The sequence below is a fragment of the Lepisosteus platostomus genome, chromosome 9, assembly GCF_059453375.1.
Source record: "Lepisosteus platostomus isolate fLepPlt1 chromosome 9, fLepPlt1.hap1, whole genome shotgun sequence".
NCBI lineage: Eukaryota > Metazoa > Chordata > Actinopteri > Semionotiformes > Lepisosteidae > Lepisosteus > Lepisosteus platostomus.
Genome location: NC_142619.1, coordinates 1,104,622 through 1,126,739, shown reverse-complemented (window position 1 = coordinate 1,126,739; position 22,118 = coordinate 1,104,622). Strand labels below are relative to the sequence as shown.

Sequence of the window (22,118 nt, the reverse complement as noted above, 5' to 3'; positions counted from 1 at the left end):
GACAGGCGCTGTGGAAGTGTGAGGATTCCCAGAGACAGCAGCAGGGGGAGATGTTGCATCATTTCAACATTTCCTGGGCGGTTTTCCATTTGTGTTCCAGAGAAAAAGGCATAGAAAACTGATTTAATTAAAATAAGCATTGAACAAATACGCTAACTTCGTTGATGAAATAAAGTAGTGCCTCAGTGTTTCAGCTCAATGAAGTGTGGGCAGAGAATAATACATGGAACAGAGGTTCCTGCATAATTCAGTCTGCATTAATAAAATATTTAGAACAAGGGCCATAAGAACAAATGCAAGCTTACAAGTAACAGGAGAACATTTGGCCCATCTAGCCTGTTTGACAGTTAGTAGTTATTTGATCCCAGGAGCTCACCCAGCTGTGTCTGGAGAGAAGCCAGGGTATCGGCTTCAACTGCAGGGCTGGGCAGCTTGTTCCCCACCCCCACCACCCTCTGTGTACAGAGAAGCCTCCTGTCCTGACTGGAGGAGCTCACCCAGCTGTGTCTGGAGAGAAGCCAGGGTATCGGCTTCAACAACAGGGCTGGGCAGCCTGTTCCCCACCCCCACCACTACTACACTGTTTTAGAACCGGTCACACTGGGCGACTCTGTATCTCTTTCTTTAGTTCAATCTATATTTAATCATAGAAAAACGACAACAACCACAAATAACAACTTGTTTTGAACTTTCTGAGATTTTCCACTCAGAGTCCATGAGGACTGTTCAGGGAGACGGACTCGTTATCTGCTGTTCTTCTCGTTAGCAGCTCGAGCCGAGATCAATTAGTCATCTCCCAGAGGGGCTGTGTTGTCACGGACAGGCAGCGGGTGAGCAGGTGTGGGTGAGGCACTGCAACTACAGTCCTACAGCAGCACTGCGACACTTTGGGGTTCATAAACGTGACCCCGAGCTCCTCTGTACCCCAGCACTGTGACACTGTGGGGCTCACACACACACCCCGAGCTCCTCTGTACCCCAGCACTGTGACACTGTGGGGTTCATAAACGTGACCCCGAGCTCCTCTGTACCCCAGCACTGTGACACTGTGGTGTTCATACACACACCCCGAGCTCCTCTGTACCCCAGCACTGTGACACTGTGGGGTTCATACACACACCCCGAGCTCCTCTGTACCCCAGCACTGTGACACTGTGGGGCTCATACACACACCCCGAGCTCCTCTGTACCCCAGCACTGTGACACTGTGGTGTTCATACACACACCCCGAGCTCCTCTGTACCCCAGCACTGTGACACTGTGGGGTTCATACACACACCCCGAGCTCCTCTGTACCCCAGCACTGTGACACTGTGGGGTTCATAAACGTGACCCCGAGCTCCTCTGTACCCCAGCACTGTGACACTGTGGTGTTCATACACACACCCCGAGCTCCTCTGTACCCCAGCACTGTGACACTGTGGGGTTCATACACACACCCCGAGCTCCTCTGTACCCCAGCACTGTGACACTGTGGGGCTCATACACACACCCCGAGCTCCTCTGTACCCCAGCACTGTGACACTGTGGGGTTCATACACACACCCCGAGCTCCTCTGTACCCCAGCACTGTGACACTGTGGGGTTCATACACACACCCCGAGCTCCTCTGTACCCGACTGAGTCTGTACTCAGTCTGGATCTTCAGCGAAGGACCTGCAGTACACACCCTGTTCAACACCCTGACTGACCGACTGCACCCCTGCTCTTCCCAGAACCCCACCCCTCCCCCCCAGGAGCCCCAACAAATCAGACAGCAGCAGCAGGCTCAGCTCAGCTCTTTATTAGCTCTTGTGCACAGCTCCCGTCTCAGACACACGAGCCCCAGCAGCTCAGGACAGGGCACCCCTGGGTGGTCTAGCTGCTGCCCCCCTCCAGGGTGTGCTTGTCGAACAGGTACTCGGCCAGGCCGTTGGAGGGCGCCCCCATCTTCTTCAGGTTGGTGATGTGGTCTCCCAGCTGCTTGATGGCCTTCACCTGCTCGTCCAGGTAGTGGGTCTCCAAGAAGTCACACAGCTGGACAGAGAGAGAGAGAGAGAGAGGAGGGGGTGAGCAGGACTGACCCAGCCCACTGGACACTGGCTCCTGACCACACCCACCCAGAGAGGAGCAGGACACTCACATGGGGGTCCACCTTGTCGGAGGCCAGCTTGTGCAGCTCCAGCAGGGCCTGGTTGACCTTCTTCTCCAGCTCCAGGGCAGCCTGCATGGCCTCCAGGCCACTGCCCCACTCGTCCCGCTCCGGCTTCTGCGCAGAGAGAGGGGGGTCAATACAGACACTCACTGACTGTTCATGCATCTGGGTGTGAGCAGTGGGCAGCTGGGCTCACTGGCGCCCCCTGTGGCGTGACCGCTGTACTGCAGGCGCACTGACCCGGATGTCCTGCAGGACGACGCGGCCGCCCCTCTTGTTCTGGAAGGCCATCAGCTTCTCCCCGTGCTCCCTCTCCTCCTCGCTGTTCTCCTTGAAGAACTTGTAGAAGCCCTTCAGGGCCACATCGTCACGGTCGAAGAAGTAAGCCTGGGAGAGAGAGGGGGAGAGGTGTTGATACACAGACGGACAGCAGGGTCACTGCGCTGTGAGAGTCCAGTGAGCTCGTTCGGCCCGAGACTCTGTGACGCAGCCCCCCCAGACACCCCAGTCCCGAGCGCCCCAGTGTCAGGAGCCGGGTCAGCTCAGCACCCCTCCGGTCACACAGACGAGCTGCGCTGGGTGTGTGTGTGTGTGTGTGTGTGTGTGTGTGTGTGTGTGTGTGTGTGTGTGTGTGAGCAGGGCGCCTGGCCGCAGTCCCGCTGGGTTCAGAGAGGCGCTGCTCTGTCATCACACCAGCGGGGACAAAGTCCTCCAGAGGGCAGCTGACCGAGTCTCGTCTCCCCGACCTGCGCTGGAGAGGAGAGGGGTGTGTCTGTCCCCAGCCTGGCTGGACACCCCCCCGATACAGAGGCAGGGCCAGTGGCGCCCTGACAACGCCTGAACTGCACTGTAGGGACACCAGCAGCAGAAGGACGGGGCTGTGGGAACACTGCAGCAGGAGGAGCTGCCCCTAGAGACCCTGCTCACGCTGGAACAGCAGCGCCACTCAGACACACAGCCTGCTGCCCCAGTCTCTGCCTCCAGCAGCAGTCAGGAGCACAAGCAGCACAGAGCTCGTCTCGCAGGGGGACAGGAGAGCGCAGGGGACACACACGGTCGCTCGCTCCGGCTCCAGCTCTGCCATCTGCTGTGTCCCCGGGCCCGGGTTCGACTCCAGAGCCCTGCGCAGCCTGGAGCGGAGCAGACCTCAGCCCTGCGGTCTCCCAGCACGGACGCCAGACACCGGCCCCAGGCAGGATACTCACCATGGACTGGTAGGTGTAGGAGGCGTAAAACTCCATGTTGATCATGCGGTTGATGGCCAGTTCGCACTCCCGGCTGTAGTTCTGGCGGATCTGAGACTCCATCGCTGCTGCTGTGGGCTGGTCGGTCAGACGCAGATCGGAACAAGGCTGGACTGGAATGTCACAAGACCGGCTGAGCTCTGGGTGTCTAGGAGAAGAGGCACAGAAGCTCCGTTCAAGCACTGTTGAAGCAAGAACTCCTGAAGATCTTCAAGCTGTTGCCGAGACCTGCGGAGCTACAATTTATATTCTGACTGGGTGGGCGTGGCTCATGACTTGGCATTTCTGTGTCAGCCAATGAGAGGACTGAGCAGAGGAGGGGGCGGGGACTAGGGGGTGTGGCTCTGCTCCAGAAACCGGAGCCGCTGGTAGGAGGATGACATCAGAGTGTTTATGGAGCAGTTCGCGGAAGCGCATGTGGAGAGGATTTTGCTTCAGCACGGCGGTTCTGTACCGTACAGACCGATATGGACCTGTCTTTCCTCAGAATTGTTAAAGCAATCATTTGATCTGTGCTCGTCACAGCCCCAAGCACGATCTCTCACAATCCATCACTAAGCTCAAAGGCGAATTCTAATAGAGGAAGCACACAACACTGGTTCTTGAGTTGTTGCTTTTCAGAGTCATGACAAACATCTTATCTGTACAGTCTGATCGCAGTGGAACTCGCTAGATCTGGCTGTGCTGCCTCACCCTCCTGAATTCCTTGATCTGTCTCACGGGCAGATCTTCCAGATTGAGCAGATGTTTATCGGACGTGCTGACATGAGTTTTCCTTCTGTGACCTGAAAAAAGTTTATTCTAAGAAATTTCATTCTTTATCTTCTCAAAACTCAGTCCACTGAAGGAAAGCAAAACTCTACGTTTACTACATAGTGCAGGATTTCCCACAGTAAATCATTCTGTCACAGTGTAGTAATTCCTCAGAATGACAATAATGTCAATCCAACGGACAATATGATTCATAAATAGTTCTACAGCAGACTCTTTCTGACACTGTGTGGCCTCTGTCCTGCTGGCAGAATTAATCGCACTGTTCAGTGTTCAGTGTGAGTCACCATCTCTTCTCGGTATCTGTTGTTCTTCTCGTCAGCAGCTCGAAGCCGAGATCAATTATTCATCTCCCAGGGGAGCTGTGTTGTCACGGACAGGCAGCGGGTGAGGCTGGGTGTCACAGTCCCAGGGTGGAGGGGAGCGTGTTTCAGCCAGGACTCCTACTGTGGGAGACGCAGCGCAGTGTGGAGCTGGGACTCACAGAGGGATCTCTGATCGTGCCCACAGCTCCGCTGCACCACTTGGATATTATACTGCTGTAACTACTGATAATATCCCAGTACGGGAACTACTGCTACTACACTGCTACTGTGACTAGTGCTATGACACCTGTTACTGCAGGTACTGCTGCTTCGCTACTACTATTACTACTACTATAGTATATAACTACTTATACAACTCCTGCTACTACACCGCCGCAGCAGAGCTGGGGGACCACCTGGTGAGGCTGGGGAACGGAGTGCTGAGTCATGGTGAGGCAGGGCGCTGGGCGCTGAGTCAGCGTCACGCTCGCAGGAGCGGAGGTGAGCCAGGGCGAGGTCAGAGGTCACACAGCACGTCACACCTGGGCAGCGTCAGCAGGCCAGCGGACTCTGTGTTGAAGAATGTCTGCTGACTGCAGGGGGAGCTCCAGTCACTAACAGGGCTCATCTGTCCCTCAGTCTCTGGGGGTCCGGAGCTCCTCTTTCACCTCCTATGAAGAGAGAACGACTTCACTGCCACTGTGCTCTTTTCCCTGAGTGGGTCGACCCCCCGCCTCCTGAAGACAGTCTCTTCCCCAGGAGATCTCCAGCCCCCGTCCCAGAAGTTCACAGCGCAGACAGGGTGTCTCCTCAGGGACCCTGTCCTCCGAGATCATTCTCAGAGCTTGTCCTCCGCTGGCGTGTAGGAAGAGGGCAGCGCACCGGCACAGGGTCAGTACTGCTGCCCCCCAGCCCTGGGGCTCTGGGTTCGAGTCCACACCTGGGGTGCTATCTGTGTTTCCTCTGGCTGCTCTGATTTCCTTCCACAGACTCTTGACAATCTGATAGATTCATGGGATTGTTTTAGATTTGACGGTGGAGCGTGTGTCTGACGTTGTGCCCTGTGAGGGACTGGTGTCCTGTCCAAGGTGTGTCTTGTCTTGTGCACATTGCTTGCTGGGATAGACTCCAGCTCCCCTGTGACCTCAGTGTGGTTACCAGACTGTCAGTGATCCTCCCAGGCCTGACCGATCAATAGCTCTGATCGGCTAAGCGTCCGAGGCAGAGGAGCTGTAGGCTGGTCGTTCACAGGTAAGATTGAAGATGAGAGGGCATTCTGTCTAGTTTGTTTGGCAACCCAAGATTTTTGGGCTGCCTCTAGTGGTCGGACTTGAAAACTACATCCTAATTCGTGCTCCAAATACACGGGCACTCAGTGTGGTAAAGCACAGCTCTTCCACACATTTACTACAGTAAATCACAGTATTGCCAGAGTATGGTAAAGCACTGCTCTTCCACACATTTACTACAGTAAATCACAGTATTGTCAGAGTATGGTAAAGCACAGCTCTCCCACACTTTTACTACAGTTTGAGGATTTTTAACCCAGGAAGAGGTGTTAGAAGGGTCAGTAGGGGGCACTCACCCTGTGTTCTGTGTGGGTCCTAATGCCCCAGATAGTGATGGGGACACTACACTGTAAAAAAGGCACCGTCCTTTCAGATGAGAAATAAAACCGAGGCCCTGCCTCTCTGTGGTCATGAACAATCCCAGGGTGCCTCTCGAGAAGAGCAGGGGTGTCACCCCAGTGTCCTGGCCAAACTCCCCCCTGGCCTTTACCCCTCATGGCTTCCTAATACCCCCCTCTCTGAACTGGCTCCATCCCTCTGCTCTCCTCCCAGTGAGAGCTGGTGTGTGTGAGAGGACTGGAGCATCATCCAGGTGGGGGTGCAGGGGATCCCCATGACCCGTGAGGAGCTCCGAGTGGAGTATCCAGATATGCAAGTGTGAGAAATTAATACTACTACAGTACTGTCACAGCCTAGTAAAATACAGCTCTCACATTTACCACAGTAAACCATGGTGCAGTCAAAGAGAGTCAGAGGTCATCGTCTTGTACACGTCTTGGCCTGTACCCCTGTGGGAACTCTCAGCTGTCCTGTGCCGTTTGACAGCGAGAGCCGTGACAGCAGACAGAAACCCGGACTGGATCACACTGCTGCAGAACAGGAGTCAAATCTTCCACAGGCCTCCGTTACATCATGAGACTTGGCTCATACCACACATCCCCTCCGCCACACAGGGAACGGAGCTTTGACATTCTGCAAGAGGAGGGATGATCCAGGGTTAAAGGAAGCAGTTTCCTTAGCAGCCGAAGTTACTTTCCTCCCACAGGGAAGCGATCCTCCTGGCAGCGGGACTTGAGTAACTCCACACCCCTACCACCCTTGGTGTACAGGGGATGACATGGACCTGGAGTCACAGCACAAGGCCGCTTCCTGCACCAGACTGGACAGCCCCATGGAAACTCCCCGCACACTGCTGCAGAGGAAGTGAAACTGCTGACTGAAGGGGAAAGAGAACAGGTCCCACAGAGCTGGGCAGACAGCTCACAGAGAGAGAGCTGATCTGAGCAGACCTGGTACTGCTGAAATCAGCACACCAGCAACAGCCTGGTAACCCTTCCTCTGCAGCTCAGTGCAACATGGGAAAATCCCCCAGTGTCTCACCCCTGGGGTACAGAGGAGCTCAGGTGTGTGGATGAACCCCACAGTGGCACAGAGGAGCTCAGGGTGTCTGTACATGATCCTGTAACCCACAGCTCCAGCCCAGAGTGATCAGACAGCACACAGCAGGACTGACAGATGTCTGAACTCAGTCTGGATCTTCAGTGAAGGACCTGTACTAGAAACCCTGTTCAACACCCTGACTGACCAACTGCACCCCAGTTCTTCCCAGAACCCCACCCCTCCCCCCCAGGAGCCCAAACAAATCAGACAGCAGCAGCAGGCTCAGCTCAGCTCTTTATTAGCTCTTGTGCACAGCTCCCGTCCCAGACACACGAGCCCCAGCAGCTCAGGACAGGGCACCCCTGGGTGGTCTAGCTGCTGCCCCCCTCCAGGGTGTGCTTGTCGAACAGGTACTCGGCCAGGCCGTTGGAGGGCGCCCCCATCTTCTTCAGGTTGGTGATGTGGTCTCCCAGCTGCTTGATGGCCTTCACCTGCTCGTCCAGGTAGTGGGTCTCCAAGAAGTCACACAGCTGGACAGAGAGAGAGAGGAGTGGGGTGAGCAGGACTGACCCAGCCCACTGGACACTGGCTCCTGACCACACCCACCCAGAGAGGAGCAGGACACTCACATGGGGGTCCACCTTGTCGGAGGCCAGCTTGTGCAGCTCCAGCAGGGCCTGGTTGACCTTCTTCTCCAGCTCCAGGGCAGCCTGCATGGCCTCCAGGCCACTGCCCCACTCGTCCCGCTCCGGCTTCTGCGCAGAGAGAGGGGGTCAATACAGACACTGACGGAGGACAGGAGCTCCTGCTGGTCTGGACTGTCAGCTGTCCCTGAGTGGGGAGCACAAGCGCCCCCTGCTGGACGAATCAGACTGGATTCTACACTACAGTGCCTAAATAATTACCAACATGACCCAGGAGATGATCAATACCCATTTCCAAATCTTAGATCCTTGTTACTTTACAAGAGGGCTAGATTAGGACCTGCAAGAGCCAGCGTCTGAATGCACGGGCAGTGGGCAGCTGGGCTCACTAGCGCCCCCTGTGGTGCAGTGGCAGTACTGCAGGACTCTAACCTTGATGTTCTCCAGGATGACGCGGCCGCCCCTCTTGTTCTGGAAGGCCATCAGCTTCTCCCCGTGCTCCCTCTCCTCCTCGCTGTTCTCCTTGAAGAACTTGTAGAAGCCCTTCAGGGCCACATCGTCACGGTCGAAGAAGTAAGCCTGGGAGAGAGAGGGAGAGGTGTTGATACACAGAGGAGACAAACCCCAGAGCCTGTAATCTGTGGTTAGACAGAACAAGAGGCACAGGGCTGCTGTTGGGACAGAGCTCAGTCAGGGTGCGAGGTCGACAGAGCAACAGCAGACAGAACAGCCCCAGACCGACGCCCCCTCTGTCCTCTGTAGAGCTCCGTGCCCCTGTGTTCACACAGCTGAGATGCGCTGTGTGTGAGCGGGCGCTCAAGCCCTGGCTACAGTCCCACTGGGATCAGAGAGGAGCTGCTCTGTCATCACACCTGCGGGGACAAAGTCCTCCAGAGGGCAGCTTGATCTAGAGTCTCGTCTCCCCGACCTGCGCTGGAGAGGAGAGGGGTGTGTCTCTCCCCAGCCTGGCTGGACACCCCCCGAATACAGAGGCAGGGCCAGTGGCGCCCTGAACACCACTGATAACAGTCATTAGGACGAGTGAGCTCATCGAGTCCCGGTCGTGCCGCGCACTGCTCAGCGCAGAAGTGGAGATTTACGGCGATTCAGCGGACTTCGTCCCCGTGTGCGTTACTGATCTCGTCTAGGCGACGCCAGTGCAGCCCCACAGAGCACAGAGGCGCACAGCGGAATAAACCACCCCCCCTGCCCTCCCCGACCGGACCCCCTGGAGCAAGCGGACCCGGCTCAAGAGCCTCTTGACAGCCCTCGCCAGCCGAAACAGACCCGGGTGGCTGTTACTCGCTACCGAAAACAGACCAGCTTGCAAGATCCGGTCCTGGGACCCGCACCGGGTCCTGTAACAGTCCTGTAACTCCCGGCCCCAGGCAGGATACTCACCATGGACTGGTAAGTGTAGGAGGCGTAAAACTCCATGTTGATCATGCGGTTGATGGCGGCCTCGCACTCCCGGCTGTAGTTCTGGCGGACCTGGGACTCCATTGTTGGCGTTTAGGGCTGGTCGGCGCAAGGATTCAACGGGAAAAGAAAACAAGAACGAGAAGTACAAAAATAAATCTTTGGATTACGAAGACAGAAGATGCGAGGAAGCTCCGTTCAAGCACTGTTGAAGCAAGAACTCCTGAAGATCTTCCAGCGGTCTGAGGCGTCAGGCTGGAGGCGGCCATATTTATAGGCAGAACGTGTGGGGGCGTGGCGCGTCGCATCAGCGAGTAGAGCCGACCAATTAGACGCCGGAACAGGGCAGGGGGGGCGGGGCCAAGAGGCCCTGAAACCGGAGAGGAAGGGCGGGGAGAGACAGTAAAGGTGACGTCAGCTTGTTTATGAACTTGCTGTATTAGCAGAAGCCTGTGGTTCTGTGCGATACTGTATTGTCTGGTTTTACAGATAATTGCGGCACTGGCTTTCCTTAGGTTATAGCACTGCTGTAAAGAATCCGGTATAAAATATGCCCCCCGTTGCATGTTCCCTAGTAATCCAGAACCTGAGCTGTAGACAGTGTTTCTTGAAAAAAGGGTTTGTCAACGCCATTTTAAAGGAACAACTGAATTAATAATGCCGTGATCGTAGTCCCGTCTAAATGTTTGTTTATTAGGTGTTTATGCATTTCTCTTTAGAAACGAATGCTGAAGTTTGGTGACAGCTGGACTTACCTGCGATTTTAAATGATTTGAAGCATATCTTGTGTCTTGTTCTTAAACACAGACTGACACAGACTGTATTCACGCAGGAATGACAAAGAGTTTCTGTTGTTTCTCAAACCGCCATATTTAGTCCAGAGTGCGTGTTGTGTTCACTTGTTGTTAACACTGTTGTGTTAAAGTGACCTTTAACGATGACATTTCTCCGCAGGGAAATAGTCAAACGTGACGGTGGAGTTGTTATTTCTGACAAACTCATTGTTTGGTCAATTTGACCCCAGTGAAAACCCGCTTGATGTGGGTGTCCTTCACGATCTGTCACGCAGGTAGACTTTGTTAGATAAGAAGTGTGATCTGAAGGAGTAGGCAATTATCAGAAATGCTGACATTCGAGAAAATCCCATGACATTTTCCACTATCTCCGGACGTAGATGATTTTTTTATTAACCATTTTCATCACAGTTTTGTATAGTGATGCACAGCTCTTACATTTACTACAGTAAATCACAGTATTGTCACAGTGTAGTAGAGCACAGCTCTTCCAGACATTTACTACAGTAAATCACAGTATTGTCACAGTGTGGTTAAGCCCAGCTCTTCCACACATTTACTACAGTAAATCACAGTATTGTCACAGTGTGGTAAAGCCCAGGTCTTCCAGACATTTACTACAGTAAACCTGGTATTGTACAGTGTGCTCCAGGCACTGGAGAGGGCAGCTACAGCAGGTAGTTGACAGGCGTTATGAAATAGCTGTGTATGAAAAAGAGAGGGAGGAATCCAGTGAAATCATCCGCTGAGCCAGGTTTACTGTGGTTCACTATGGTACACGTTCAGCATGACGGCTGTACAGACTCAAGGTCAGGTGGGCCTGGTGCTGCTGGCTTCCTGCGTGATGAGCTCGCTGGCACATCCTGTAAACACTCGGATCGCCCTCCCCCCCCCATCCCGAGAGAGCGTGACTCCTGACTCTCGCTTCCTCATCGCTGACGGGCGGGGAGACCAGCTCAGAGTGACACAGCACTTCTGAGTGCCGAGTCAGCAGCTCCAGCCACGCCCCTCGGCCACCTGCCACCTTCCTCATCGCTGACGGCCGGAGAGACCAGCTCAGAGTGACACAGCACTTCTGAGTGCCGAGTCAGCAGCTCCAGCCACGCCCCTCGGCCACCTGCCACCTTCCTCATCGCTGACGGCCGGAGAGACCAGCTCAGAGTGACACGGCACTCAGACGTGCTGAGTCAGCAGCTCCAGCCACGCCCCTCGGTCACCTGCCACCTTCCGCAGAGCTGACGTCGGCCAGATCGCCACCACCTCGCGGAGGAGGAGCGGGCCTGTTGCCCCAGGACTGCAGCACACATGGGGGGCTACCCCCCCCGACTGGACAGCTCTCCCTCCTGCAGATCGGGGCACCCCAGCCCCGGTCCAGGATGAGCCCCGAGCCAGCAGGTCGAAAGGCTCTGAAATATCTCACTGCGAGCAGCAAGCACGTGAATTATTCACTAATTTAAGAATCATACAGAAGCAGAATCTGAGTCCTCTTCCTCCATCAATAATCTACACGTGTCCCCGATAATCAGAAACAGGTGATCCAGAAACCTACATGGTCTGGGGCGCCCCACGACTGGGGTGTCTGAGTTTAAACAAATCACTTAATCATATCTGAACCCTAATCTTTAGAAACAGGTGACCTGTAAGACTGACTGGACTGGGGTACCCCAGGACCAGGGCTGGTGATCCTCTGATTTAGGGGTGACCCACAGGACCGACTGGACTGGGGTACCCCAGGACCAGGGCTGGAGACCCTCTGATCCAGGGCTTCGAGAGGAACCTGAGGAAGTGTGCACGCCGTGTCATCATCAAGCGCACGCCGTGTCATCATCAAGCGCCTTGACACTTCTAGAGCAGACAGTGAAGGAGACAGGCTGAGGCCCAGATGACAAGAGGGATTATTCCCAATCCGTGACGTCCTGGGTGGAATGGATTGTATGGCTGTACTGGGAATTAATCCGTGTCTCACCCGAAGAATCCTCCACAGCCAAAACGTCGTGTCTTCTCTTCTCTTCTCAGCTGGAATAAATCTTTACCTGCTCGCACTGCTCCCTGCTCGAGCTTCCCTGCTAGGTGCCTTGCACTGTGTGCAGTTGGGGATTTTGTGTGTTTTACTCCGCTGTGATGCACACTGGTGTGCAGTAGATCGCTCCTGCGCTCTGTGTTGTAACGTGCTGGACGCGGTGGGCTCAGCAGAGGGCACCCCGACTGTAGCCCACAGTCTCCACCGCGTCCAGTGACTTAGCACTTCACCCTGTGCACCATGACTCAGCACCTCGCCTGGCCCGCGGTGTCTGACTCACCTGGAAACGTCTGGTCCCTCCTCCTGTTCCAGTCATTAAGGTGAGCGGATTGGATCTGCTGGCCTGCTGTACGGCAGATTTCACCTGTCTGTCGATCAGCAGTCTGAGACGAGCTTATGAAAGACCCAGCGCAGGCAGAAGCTATCGGACTCTGGTGCCTAACCACCGGTATCAGCTGCTGCCCTGTCCTCCCCCTGACCAGAGCCTGCGGTCAGCTACTGATCAGGACCTGATCGGCCTCCGGGTCATTAATACAGCATACTGAGATACTGAGAGAAGACAGAGGACGAGCTGGATATGAAGGGATCAGGCAGCTCGTGAGCAAGCAGACAATGTGTCCTGACGTGTTGTTACTCTGTCCATGATGACGAAGTGACATCAGTCTGTCCCTTTTCTAACTGCTCTTTCCAGTACCGGCTCACTGGGGAACTGGGGTCTATCCCAGTAAGCAATGGGTGAAAGGCAGGGTACACCCTGGACAGGACACACACACACACACACACACCAGGGCCAGCCCATCACAGGACAAACATACACACACCAAGGCCAGTCCATCACAGGACACACACACACTCACACCAGGGCCAGTCCATCACAGGACACACACACACACCAGGGCCAGTCCATCACAGGACACACACACACACTCACACACACCAGGGCCAGTCTATCACAGGAAACACACACACACACACACACACACACACACACACACACACACCAGGGCCAGTCCATCACAGGACACACACACACACTCACACCAGGGCCAGTCTATCACAGGACACTCACACACGCGCACTCACACCAGGGCCAGTCCATCACACACACACACACCAGGGCCAGTCCATCACAGGACACACACACACTCACACCAGGGCCAGTCCATCACAGGACACACACCAGGGCCAGTCCATCACAGGACACACACACACAAAGACAAGAGAAATCACTGGGTCTAGCTCTAACGCTCGCTGTCCTGGTGGTGCGTCTTGTTTATGGAGCAGAGGGATCTGTGCAACAGTGACTCAGCACTTCCTGCGATCGTTCCCAAGCCACGACTCAGCACTGCTCTTCCGGAGCTCGGTTGCCTGGCAACCCCGGCGCTCCCTGCTGCCTTTGTCTGCCGGGGAGGCGGTGATGATGGGATGGCAGGCAGAGCCCGGCGGAGCTGCCCCGGACGACGCAGCCTGAGCCGGGGGGAACCAGTCGGAGCCGGTCTGGGCTGCAGCGAAGGCGCTTCGGCACTGATCATGTGACAGGGGACACAGCGCGGCTGGTGTGTATGTGTGCGCGCTGAGGAACAATCGTACTTAATTGCCCCCTAATTAACAGCGGAAAACACCTGAGACCACAGCACGCTTTTCTAAATATAAAGAGCAGGCGTGTTGGCTGATGTATTGATGAGGAACGCAGCGAGTGAAGGAGCCGTATTCGACCCTAAGGGAATTTGTCTTGAGCTCGTAAACATGTGAGACAAACGACAACAACACAACACCGCAACAGGACAGGACAGGACTGCAATACAAAACAACACGTGACATCACCCCCTCAGTCAGAAACCTGCCAGTTCCGCGAGGTCACGGAGCAGACAGCTGTCTTGTAGAGCAGTGGTTCTCAAACTTTTTGGACCAGGTACCACCCCTGATCCAACCAAAGCATCCAAGTACCACCTACTGTACAAGTCATCATCTCATAGGAACCCCAGAAATTCTCAATGACCAACATGAGCGCACGTTCACACACACTCACACTCACACATATAATAAATATTATTATAATAAACTTTGTTTGATATAAAAAAATGTGGCTTCTCAAAGTGTTTTACAGAAAAAAAAACCAACAACACATAAAAATAAAAAAGCACCATTTGAGAGGGGTGAGCCTGTTAAGTCGAGCAAAGCAGCTGTGAATTAATTTTTCGAGCCTTGATACACTTCACAACGGAGTCTAACAGATTTTAAATCGTCAGGCATTTTCTTGACGGCAAAGGTCTCGCGGTGGATGTTGCAATGAAACCATTAATTTCTGGAGCAACCTCTCTCATTCGTGCAACTACACCGCTGTGTCGGCTGGTCATCGCTCGAGCACCGACTGTACAAACTCCGACACATTTTATCCAGTCGAGGCCATTCTCTTCGATAAATTCATTCAGAAGCTGAAATACGTGCTCTCCTGTAGTTCCTGTTGGTAGCGGCTTACAGAGCAGAAAGTCCTCACGGGACGTACCCTCAAACTCGTATCTAACGTAAACGAGCAAATTGGCCAAATCGACTACAGACTCATCTCATTGCAGTGAAAAACATCTGCTCATCTTAACGCGCTCTGTCAGCGTACTTTTGATATCATCTGCCATTTCAATAATTCTATGAACGACTGTGTCTTTCAGGGGCGGGAAGCAGGTCGAGCTGTTCAGCAGCAGCCCAGGGCACCTGACTCCCAGGAACAAGCCAGGTGGGCTTAGAGCGCCACCTGCTGGACACTGGCTGCAACACCAGCGAGCGACCGAGAAGTCACTGAGGCCCCAGTCTGCCCCAGGTCACTTCATAATAATAATAATAATAATAATAATAATAATAATAATAATAATAATTCCTCACACTTACACAGCGCCTGCCTGCACACCCCACTCAAAGCTCCTCACAGGTCATGGGGATCCCCTGCACCCCCACCTGGATGATGCTCCAGTCCTCTCTCACACACCAGCTCTCAGTGGGAGGAGAGCAGAGGGATGGAGCCAGTTCAGAGAGGGGGGTTATTAGGAGGCCATGAGGGGTAAAGGCCAGGGGGGAGTTTGACCAGGACACTGGGGTGACACCCCTACTCTTCTCGAGAGGCACCCTGGGATTGTTCATGACCACAGAGAGTCAGGACCTCGGTTTGACGTCTCATCTGAAGGACGGCGCCTGTTTACAGTGTAGTGTCCCCGTCACTATACTGGGGCATTAGGACCCACACAGACCGCAGGGTGAGAGCGCCCCCTGCTGGCCCCACTAACACCTCTCCCAGCAGTCTGCCCTCCAGGTACTGGCCAGGCTCACACTGCTGGGCTCCAGTGGGCCTGTGAGCTGGGTGAGAGCGCCCCCTACTGGCCCCACTCACACCTCTCCCAGGAGTCTCCCCTCCAGGTACTGGCCAGGCCCACACTGCTGGGCTGCAGTGGGCTGGCGGTGGTGAGCTGCAGGGCGATATGGCTGCTGGTCATGTTGAGATGCTTCTCTCTCTCTCTCTCTCAGTGTGAAGGACAAATAATAATAATAATAATACAGCAGTCTCCTGCACACCCCACTCAGAGCTCTCTACAGCTCCTGGGGATCCCCTCCACCCCCACCTGGATGATGCTCCAGTCCTCTCACACACACCAGCTCTCAGTGGGAGGAGAGCAGAGGGATGGAGCCAGTTCAGAGAGGGGGGTTATTAGGAGGCCATGAGGGGTAAAGGCCAGGGGTCCAATATGATGATGCTCCAGTCCTCTCTCACACACCAGCTCTCAGCGGAGCTTCACCTGCGAGTCATCACCCACAGCGCTCCAGCGGCTCCTTGGATCAGTTAAGTTAATTAACGGGCTGCGGTAGATATGGAGGTCTCCTAAGGCTTTGACCCACCCGTACCCCTGGACTGAAGCCCCAGCCTGGGCGGGGCAGGAGAGTGAGTCAGTGAGCCAATTAACAGCCGCCGTTAATTACCATGGTTACACCCACTTCCGCTCCAGCGGGGACTCAATTTGCGGCTCGTTAAGACCCCGAACGAGACCTCATTCATATTGGACCCCTGGCCTGTACCCCTCCTGGCCTCCTAATAACCCCCCTCTCTGAACTGGCTCCATCCCTCTGCTCTCCTCCCACTGAGAGCTGGTGTGTGTGAGAGGACTGGAGCATCATCCAGGTGGGGGTGCAGGGGATCCCCAGGAGCTGTACAGATATGTAAGTGTGAGAAATTAATACTGCTACTACTACAGTAAACTACAGTCACGGTGTGCTCAGTACCTGTAAAACTCTTTGAGTGGAGTGTCCAGAACAGCGCTACACAAGTGTAATTAATTCATCGATTCGTCAATTCGACTTCCCTGTCAACTGATCGATGAGCACCTCGAGGTCGGGGGCCAGTGGAGATCACGAGCGCCTGTCCCGTTTCCCTTCTTCTTCTGCTGCTGCTGCTGTTTCTCTGTCCGGTTTCAATCCGCAGATTCCCCCCCCTCAACGTTTTCAATTTTCCCACAAACGGGTTCGTCCTTCTCGTTAGCGCCCGGATCCGGTTTGCCGATTAGCGCCCTGAACGCTCACCCGCACGGAAAGGCGCTCTGTCAAGTAAACACCCATCGGCACCAATACATTTCTTGCAGCGGATTCCTCTCCTGCAGGGCCGTGTGGGACACAGCACGGTCAGCCGCACTCGCCTGACCCTGCGGGGACGCGCTCGCCTGTCCCGGCCGTGTCTTCGGCGCCCCCTGGCGGCCGGTGCCCTGTCAGTGCGCACAGCCCTGCTCGAGTCACCCGGAGTCTTCCGTGTGAACTTGAAGGGGATCGAGGCGCGCTGCAACCCAGACACGCTCGAATGACACGCATTTCTGTATATTTTTTTTTGTAGAGAGATGGTCTTCCGTGGTAAATACCTCAGTTATAATAATAACAACTAATAACAACAGTGCGTTGCGCGCTGCATTTTGTTTAAAAAAAGCGCGACGAAAGCGGTCCAGCCTTGTTAAAGACCGAAGGGCACAGCGCGGTACAGGCCGAAGCCCGGGCTCAGGCGGGCCCGGAAGGCCCAGAGCCGATTCCCGCCGTGTCCCCAGCAGAGCTGCACGGAGCCGCCCGGTGGAGGAGCCCAGACTCGGGCTGGGCTGAGCCGAGCCGAGCTGGGAGAACAGAGGGAAGGTTAGAGCGAGTCTGCACGTCGGCTCATGAGAGCACAGGCACAGCAGCGTCACCGACTGCATTAGTTCACGTAGTTCAGGTGGGGAGCCGCGTCAGCAGGCGCGGTCGGCCAAGGAACAGGTAAATATTTGCTCGCTGCTGGAAAGAGAAGAGAGAAAACACAACGTTGTGTTTCTTCTCTTTTCAGCAGGGAGCAAACCTTTACTTGTTCCTCAACACGCTGTCCACCTGTTCCAACAGCAGGATCCAGGAGATGGGCAGCAGGACAGGTCCAATACGAGCTACACTCAGTGTAGACATGGCTGTATTACAAGAGCAGTGTTCACCCAAATCACTTGAAAGAAACAGATCGATCACCCTTCTTGTTAATAATTGACTTTTCTCCTTTTTATTGATGCATGTTAAAAGTTTGAAAGAACAAAACAGCTGTTGCTGTGACACCATCTGGTGAAGAACCTCATGTCTGAGTGCACAGCACTGTAAACAGAACAGTCCTGTTACAATAGGGGCTACAGTCCCAGTACAGTAGAACAGTCTGTTACAATAGGGGCTACAGTCCCAGTACAGTAGACCAGTCTGTTACAGTAGGAGCTACAGTCCCAGTACAGTAGAACAGTCCTGTTACAATAGGGGCTACAGTCCCAGTACAGTAGGACAGTCTGTTACAATAGGAGCTACAGTCCCAGTACAGTAGGACAGTCTGTTACAATAGGAGCTACAGTCCCAGTGCAGTAGAACAGTCCTGTTACAATAGGAGCTACAGTCCCAGTACAGTAGACCAGTCTGTTACAACAGGAGCTACAGTCCCAGTACAGTAGAACAGTCTGTTACAATAGGAGCTACAGTCCCAGTACAGTAGGACAGTCTGTTACAATAGGAGCTACAGTCCCAGTACAGTAGGACAGTCCTGTTACAATAGGAGCCACAGTCCCAGTACAGTAGAACAGTCCTGTTACAATAGGAGCTACAGTCCCAGTACAGTAGAACAGTCCTGTTACAATAGGAGCTACAGTCCCAGTACAGTAGAACAGTCCTGTTACAATAGGAGCTACAGTCCCAGTACAGTAAAACAGTCTGTTACAATAGGGGCTACAGTCCCAGTACAGTAGACCAGTCTGTTACAATAGGAGCTACAGTCCCAGTACAGTAAAACAGTCTGTTACAATAGGGGCTACAGTCCCAGTACAGTAGAACAGTCTGTTACAATAGGAGCTACAGTCCCAGTCCAGTAGACCAGTCTGTTACAATAGGAGCTACAGTCCCAGTACAGTAAAACAGTCTGTTACAATAGGGGCTACAGTCCCAGTACAGTAGAACAGTCTGTTACAATAGGAGCTACAGTCCCAGTACAGTAGAACAGTCTGTTACAATAGGAGCTCCAGTCCCAGTGCAGTAGGACAGTCCTGTTACAATAGGAGCTACAGTCCCAGTACAGTAGGACAGTCTGTTACAATAGGAGCTACAGTCCCAGTACAGTAGACCAGTCTGTTACAATAGGAGCTACAGTCCCAGTACAGTAGAACAGTCTGTTACAATAGGAGCTACAGTCCCAGTGCAGTAGAACAGTCTGTTACAGTAGGAGCTCCAGTCCCAGTACAGTAGGACAGTCTGTTACAATAGGAGCTACAGTCCCAGTACAGTAGAACAGTCTGTTACAGTAGTGATTATTCAGGAGCTTACAGGACTTGGTGTCTACAAGAACAGCTCCAGTTCTTGAAACATTGGCGAGTTCGATTTTTAAAGAACGTGGAGCCTGATCTTTCCCCATCTTTCGGTTTTAAAATAAAAGACAAATGGATGAAATTAAAAAGCAAAGCTCAGAAGTCTGCTCAGGGAGGAGCCCTCTCACCCCTGTCTTTGATCCCCGCTCCCTGAAACGGCCCGCTACCCCTCCACACCCATCCTTTCAAATAATGGGCGAGTTTCTGGAGCTTTTGGTGTCTCGCTTTTGTTGGTGTCAGACTTTCGAAACTCACCAACAATTTTATCTGAGGGTATGTTCTTGAGTCCTTGTGGATATCTGTTTTCATTTGTTTTTTCATCTTTTTGCGGACGTGCGTTGTCGCCGGTTTGCGGGTTTGCATCATCGCCTGTTTCATCTTTACTGTCCGTCGTTGCTTGTACAAGTTTAAACAGATTCTTCTCATTCTTATCAACGACCTGTGTGCATTTTTCCTCAATTAAACTCCTAACTCTCTGCTCCTCCATCTTCCTCAGTTTCTTCTCCTTCTTTTTCTTGTATCTGTCCTTAGGCTGTTTACGACAGTTCCAGTACAGAACATAGCCAATGTAGCCGACAGAGAGCAGGAAAACCATGCACAGTCCTGAGACCTGGAAAGCAGCACAAGACAAAGACAAATATTCATGAGGGACATCTAACCCTGCTGTGTCTCCTGTCCCTGTACTCCAGCAGTGTCTCCTGTACCCCTGCAGTGTCTCCTGTCCCTGTACCCCTGCAGTGTCTCCTGTACCCCTGCAGTGTCTCCTGTCCCTGTACCTCTGCAGTGTCTCCTGTCCCTGTACCTCTGCAGTGTCTCCAGTCCCTGTAGTCATGCAGTGTCTCCGGTACCTCTGCAGTGTCTCCAGTCCCTGTACTCCAGCAGTGTCTCCTGTCCCTGTACCCCTGCAGTGTACCCCTACTCTGTATATCTTGTCTCTCTCTCCCATTTAATTGGAAATAATGAAACTATTGAAGTTGCAGTCAGAAGTGTCGGGATCTGTCTCTCAATGCCCCTGACTAAAAGGACTCTGTCTATGTACTTACCCTGGATATAAGCTGCAATCCTTTCTCCTTGGGTAGATCCAAGTTGACTGTTGCATTTTGAGCTGCACCGCTGCACTGGGAATTGAGTAAGCACGCAAGGTATTTGCCATCAGTCAGCAGTATCGCGAGCCAGTACAGCGAAGGACAGAGGTACATCAGGACTTTGACTTTTTCCTCGCACAGCCCTCTCAATATGGTCTTCTTGTGCAGGGCGAGGAAGAGGGCGGTGAAGCACACGGCCGGGCCGATGAAGTACGCGGTGATGAAGAACACCATCAGTTCACCGCAGGTACAGTCAAACACCTTCTTCATCAGGAGGTCCGCTATCTGCATCACGACCGCCAGCGAAAGCCCGCGGATCAGCTTGATTCTGGTCACCTTGCCTTTACCAGTGAGGAGATTCTGCATCTTGACACGTCGTGTGAGGACAGTGTGTCAGGTCTCCGTCTCTCTGGGCACACTGACTTCTGTCTGCAGATTCCCACCTGTCAGGGACGTGCAACACAGGCGTGATCACACACACACACACTCTTGTTCACACGTCTGCATTTGCGCAGTTTTACTTCCTGTTGACTCAGTTTCTACTGCTCTGCGCTCTCTTGAAAGGAAACCCAGATCTTTTTCGAATAAGAAAGCGTTTGATGTGTGAAGATTCATTTACACGGCCAGGAGTTACTGTCTTTGTGGAACCATTTTATTAAACTTGATCCCCACGTTGACAGTAACATGTCATACTCACACACATTAAAACATTTTCTATGTGTGTTCCACATTGCTGTTCTCTTTGTGGGTGCGAAGAAGATGACGCTCAGGAACTGGGAGCATCAGCACCGTGTACAATGTCTGTAGCTCCCATCACTCAGCAGTGAAGTTTTCATGGTTTCTACTCCTGCCCCTGCTGTACTGTAGGTGCAGTACCACACAGCTTCAGTCGCCAGACCACACCAGCTGATGGGGATTAACGATCTTGTGTTCTTGTTCTTTTTTACTTAGCATGTGGAGGAATGTCGTGTCCTGTGCTGGACTGGCGTCCTGTCCAGGGTGTGTGTGTGTGTGTGTCCTGTGCTGGACTGGCGTCTTGTCCAGGGGGTGTGTGTGTGTGTCCTGTGCTGGACTGGCGTCCTGTCCAGGGTGTGTGTGTGTGTGTCCTGTGCTGGACTGGCGTCCTGTCCAGGGAGTGTGTGTGTGTGTGTGTCCTGTGATGGACTGGCGTCCTGTCCAGGGGGTGTGTGTGTGTGTCCTGTGCTGGACTGGCGTCCTGTCCAGGGGGTGTGTGTGTGTGTGTGTCCTGTGATGGACTGGCGTCCTGTCCAGGGTGTGTGTGTGTGTGTCCTGTGCTGGACTGGCGTCCTGTCCAGGGGGTGTGTGTGTGTGTCCTGTGATGGACTGGCGTCCTGTCCAGGGGGTGTGTGTGTGTGTGTCCTGTGATGGACTGGCGTCTTGTCCAGGGGGTGTGTGTGTGTGTGTCCTGTGATGGACTGGCGTCCTGTCCAGGGGGTGTGTGTGTGTGTCCTGTGATGGACTGGCGTCCTGTCCAGGGTGTGTGTGTGTGTGTCCTGTGCTGGACTGGCGTCCTGTCCAGGGTGTGTGTGTGTGTCCTGTGCTGGACTGGCGTCCTGTCCAGGGTGTGTGTGTGTGTGTCCTGTGCTGGACTGGCGTCCTGTCCAGGGTGTGTGTGTGTGTGTCCTGTGCTGGACTGGCGTTCTGTCCAGGGGGTGTGTGTGTGTGTGTGTGTCCTGTGCTGGACTGGCGTCCTGTCCAGGGTGTGTGTGTGTGTGTCCTGTGCTGGACTGGCGTCCTGTCCAGGGGGTGTGTGTGTGTGTCCTGTGATGGACTGGCGTCCTGTCCAGGGGGTGTGTGTGTGTCCTGTGATGGACTGGCGTCCTGTCCAGGGTGTGTGTGTGTCCTGTGCTGGACTGGCGTCCTGTCCAGGGTGTGTGTCCTGTCCTGTCCAGCATTTCTGTCCAGTTCTACTGTAACAAAGTGATTTAGATCATTATATATATATGAGCCTAAAATAGACAAAGTCATTGATAAAAACTCTTCTTCACTAATGTACCTTGCTCAGGCAAATGTTCAATCAGCTGTAAGACACTATGCAATTGTTATTTTAAATAATATAGTGAGTTTCAAGTACTATATATTTTAAATAATATAGTGGGTTTACAATAAAAATAAGGGGCACTATAAATATTATATATAT

General features: G+C 53.5%; 3 protein-coding genes across 3 annotated transcripts; all 3 read right to left on the bottom strand.

Moving 5' to 3' along the window:
- Positions 1-1,768: 1,768 nt before the first annotated feature.
- On the bottom strand, positions 1,769-3,606 carry LOC148654276 (ferritin, middle subunit-like). The gene is made up of 4 exons (XM_088646413.1): positions 3,340-3,606; positions 2,375-2,521; positions 2,123-2,248; positions 1,769-2,016 (listed from the first exon to the last, which is right to left on the bottom strand). The coding sequence occupies exons 1-4, from the start codon at positions 3,439-3,441 to the stop codon at positions 1,858-1,860; spliced, it is 534 nt and encodes a 177-aa protein (XP_088502539.1). The 5' UTR covers positions 3,442-3,606; the 3' UTR covers positions 1,769-1,857.
- Positions 3,607-7,405: 3,799 nt separating this feature from the next.
- LOC148654275 (ferritin, middle subunit-like) lies at positions 7,406-9,448 on the bottom strand. Its single transcript, XM_088646411.1, has 4 exons — positions 9,169-9,448; positions 8,200-8,346; positions 7,753-7,878; positions 7,406-7,653 (listed from the first exon to the last, which is right to left on the bottom strand). The coding sequence occupies exons 1-4, from the start codon at positions 9,268-9,270 to the stop codon at positions 7,495-7,497; spliced, it is 534 nt and encodes a 177-aa protein (XP_088502537.1). The 5' UTR covers positions 9,271-9,448; the 3' UTR covers positions 7,406-7,494.
- Positions 9,449-18,743: 9,295 nt separating this feature from the next.
- LOC148654274 (uncharacterized) lies at positions 18,744-20,386 on the bottom strand. Its single transcript, XM_088646390.1, has 2 exons — positions 19,916-20,386; positions 18,744-19,482 (listed from the first exon to the last, which is right to left on the bottom strand). Exons 1-2 carry the CDS (start codon positions 20,321-20,323, stop codon positions 19,036-19,038), a joined length of 855 nt encoding a protein of 284 aa, XP_088502516.1. The 5' UTR covers positions 20,324-20,386; the 3' UTR covers positions 18,744-19,035.
- Positions 20,387-22,118: the final 1,732 nt, after the last annotated feature.